Genomic DNA, 2,782 nt, shown 5'->3' on the forward strand with positions numbered 1-2,782 from the left:
AGTAGTAGTAGTAGTAGTAGTAGTAGTAGTAGTAGTAGTAGTAGTAGTAGTAGCAGTAGTAGTAGTAAAAGCAGTAGTAGTAGCAGTAGCAGCAGTAGCAGCAGTAGCAGCAGTAGCAGCAGTAGCAGCAGTAGCAGCAGCAGTAGTAGTAGCAGCAGCAGTAGTAGTAGTAGTAGTAGTAGTAGTAGTAGTAGTAGTAGTAGTAGTAGTAGTAGTAGTAGTAGTAGTCCATGGCAACGTTTGTATTATGCCATATTTCTGTCGAAAAGAATACGCAGAGAAGGAAGAGCAGTAGTCACAATTGTATTAATAAGAGCTGATTCTTCTCCACAGTAACAAGACTGGCTGGGCCATCTGCTGTATCTTCAAACACAACTTTTTCTATTGTAAATATTGTCTTTAACACAGTTTAGATCATTTGAGTGGTGGATTGCAGGCTAAACCGACAATACCAAGCCAAGCTAGGTTAGGTACAACATATCAGCAGACAACTGGAATAAAAATGAGATAAACTCGATAAAACAATACCGGTATGCAGGAATCGAACTCATTTCTTCAGTCTGAAACCTTCACCGGATAATATCACCCCTGCCGCAGGGTCGCCAATTGAGGAAGTATCTACCAATCAATTCACTTAATGTTGAGGCCATGCAAAGTATGCCTGTGTGCACTATAATTAAACGAAGTGTTGGAATGCATATGTTCCCCTCTACGAATATGTATCAATTAATTACAAAGAGTATGCCTTTAACCAACGCATATAGGTTGCCTTTGCCCAGGGTTTACCTTTTTACCTGAAGGGCGATAGGCGTGGCTGAAGCAATTAAACCAAGAGCCAGGGATTAAATATTGATGAAAATCCACAGGGTTTATAATTGCTCTTGAGGGCAGGGAAGCGAAGTAACCATAAACCATGAAATCAACTAGTATTTATGTATTAGAACGTATTCACCTGTGCATGATTTGAAAGGGGGGGGGGCGATCAAATTGGCGAAGTCATAAGGATAGAATGATGCAATTTGTTTTTAAGTGCAGGTGTTTTATGCCCCTATCGACGCAGTTTAGACCATATTATTATTGGAGGCAGGATTCGAACCAGCCTGTCAAAACCAGCCTGTCAAAACCAGCACGAGCTGAGAGGGATACAATGTCCCAGCAGGAAGACGAAATTCCAGGTACAACTTCTCTCCACACGGGAATCACAAAGAGTGAAAGAACGAAACAAAGTGTCGCTCAACAAAGAAAATAAAACCTTTAAAAGGCAACAAAATACACCCCAAAAATTAAAACAAAACAAAACAAACAAAATCCACGAAGTATAAATCAGGTGATGTCTCCAATCAACGAGTACAGAGAATAGTTTTATTATGTAAAGAATACTCTTTTTTTTACCCTTTATGAAATAACTTTTTTCCTAATGAAGAAGAGCGGAAAACTTTATATCTGACGACTTATGAAAGAACTTGGTTTACTATTAATTAGGTGTTTTTTTAAATTCATGCTCAAACAAGTAATTGCTGTAATTTATACTTGTTTAGTCTGCAACTGCTAGCCAATTGCGAAACCACGTGTGAGTTGCTGAACTTGTGCAAATTTCAATGGTAGATCACAGACACATTTAATCCCAATTTCCACACAGCAACTTATAGTCTGGTAGAGTGTGTGGACGGTAAAAAAGAGTATAAATTTGGAATAAGATAAGGACACTGTTATCGATATTTCTGACGTGACATTGGATACTTTCAGTTTTGTTGTTTTCTTAAACTCTTTTCCGTGATGATTGTTTATTCATATTATTGTCACTGGTTGTTGTCTTTACTTCCTCCTCCGGTTTAAAGGGTAATCTATTTTTGGAAAGTGAACCATAAAAAAAAAATCTTACGCAAGAATGTTAGTGGCATTTATGCAATCGTTGAAAAGGCTGGGCAGCTCCAAGTACATTACAACTTGACAAACAAAGTTTAGAAATTCGTGATAAAAATGGTGAAATAGTATACGTTTAACGTCCCTATCAACACTATTATGTTATGTAAGAAGCGGGACATCCGAGTTTAACGTTCATCTCCGAATGGACCAAATGGAAAATTGGTGTAAAGTACTTTCCCCAAGGGCACACAGTCGGACCAAGCTGAGGCTTTTAACCCCCGAACCTGCAACCTCACGATTATGGTTCAGGTAGCCTAACCTCTGAGCTACTGACGCCACCTCGGAATTTGTGTCCTTTCTCAAATACAACCATTAAACAATGAGTGCAATGGCAATGGCATGAACAGTTTATTTTAAAAGAAGCAAAAACAAAAGAAAAAACATAAGTAAAGAGAAGAATAAAATTAATGAAAAAAAAAGTCATTCACAGGTTACTTGGTGCTAAACTTATAAGAATAAATAATGTCATTAAAAAAAGAAAAGCAGTTTATTACGTGCTATTTGAAGAGGCTAAAATACAAATTTAAAAAAAATACATTTAAAGGAAAAAGCTAATGAAAAGAATGGAAGAACAATAGTGTACAATTTAAAGAGGTACACATTGAGGCACAGGAACTAAGAGACAGTGTAAAACTACTTGGCACGAACCTAGAAGGGCCACTGCTGTGATGAGCACACAGGGAAACAGGAGATTGAGTACGTAGAACATAGGCTTCCTCTTGATGGTCACCGTAAAAGTCACATCCGGGTACGGCTCTGGACAGCATTTGTAGTATTCAATGTTGTGCTGCACACAAAAAAACAACAGTGGGGAGTTACTGTCCTTTTTTTTTTTTTTACAATACAAATGAGTATA

General features: G+C 37.7%; 1 protein-coding gene across 1 annotated transcript in view; it reads right to left on the bottom strand.

Annotated features, from left to right (window-relative positions):
• Window positions 1-2,782, bottom strand: part of LOC101855987 (neuronal acetylcholine receptor subunit alpha-7-like) — a gene marked incomplete in the record, with an annotated part of 65,311 nt that overhangs the window by 9,416 nt on the left and 53,113 nt on the right. Inside the window, 1 exon segment of the mRNA NM_001280850.1 lies at window positions 2,575-2,713. Coding sequence (NP_001267779.1) covers window positions 2,575-2,713 — 139 coding nt within the window.

Source organism: Aplysia californica, unplaced genomic scaffold (assembly GCF_000002075.1).
Source record: "Aplysia californica isolate F4 #8 unplaced genomic scaffold, AplCal3.0 scaffold00002, whole genome shotgun sequence".
Taxonomy (NCBI): Eukaryota; Metazoa; Mollusca; class Gastropoda; order Aplysiida; family Aplysiidae; genus Aplysia; species Aplysia californica.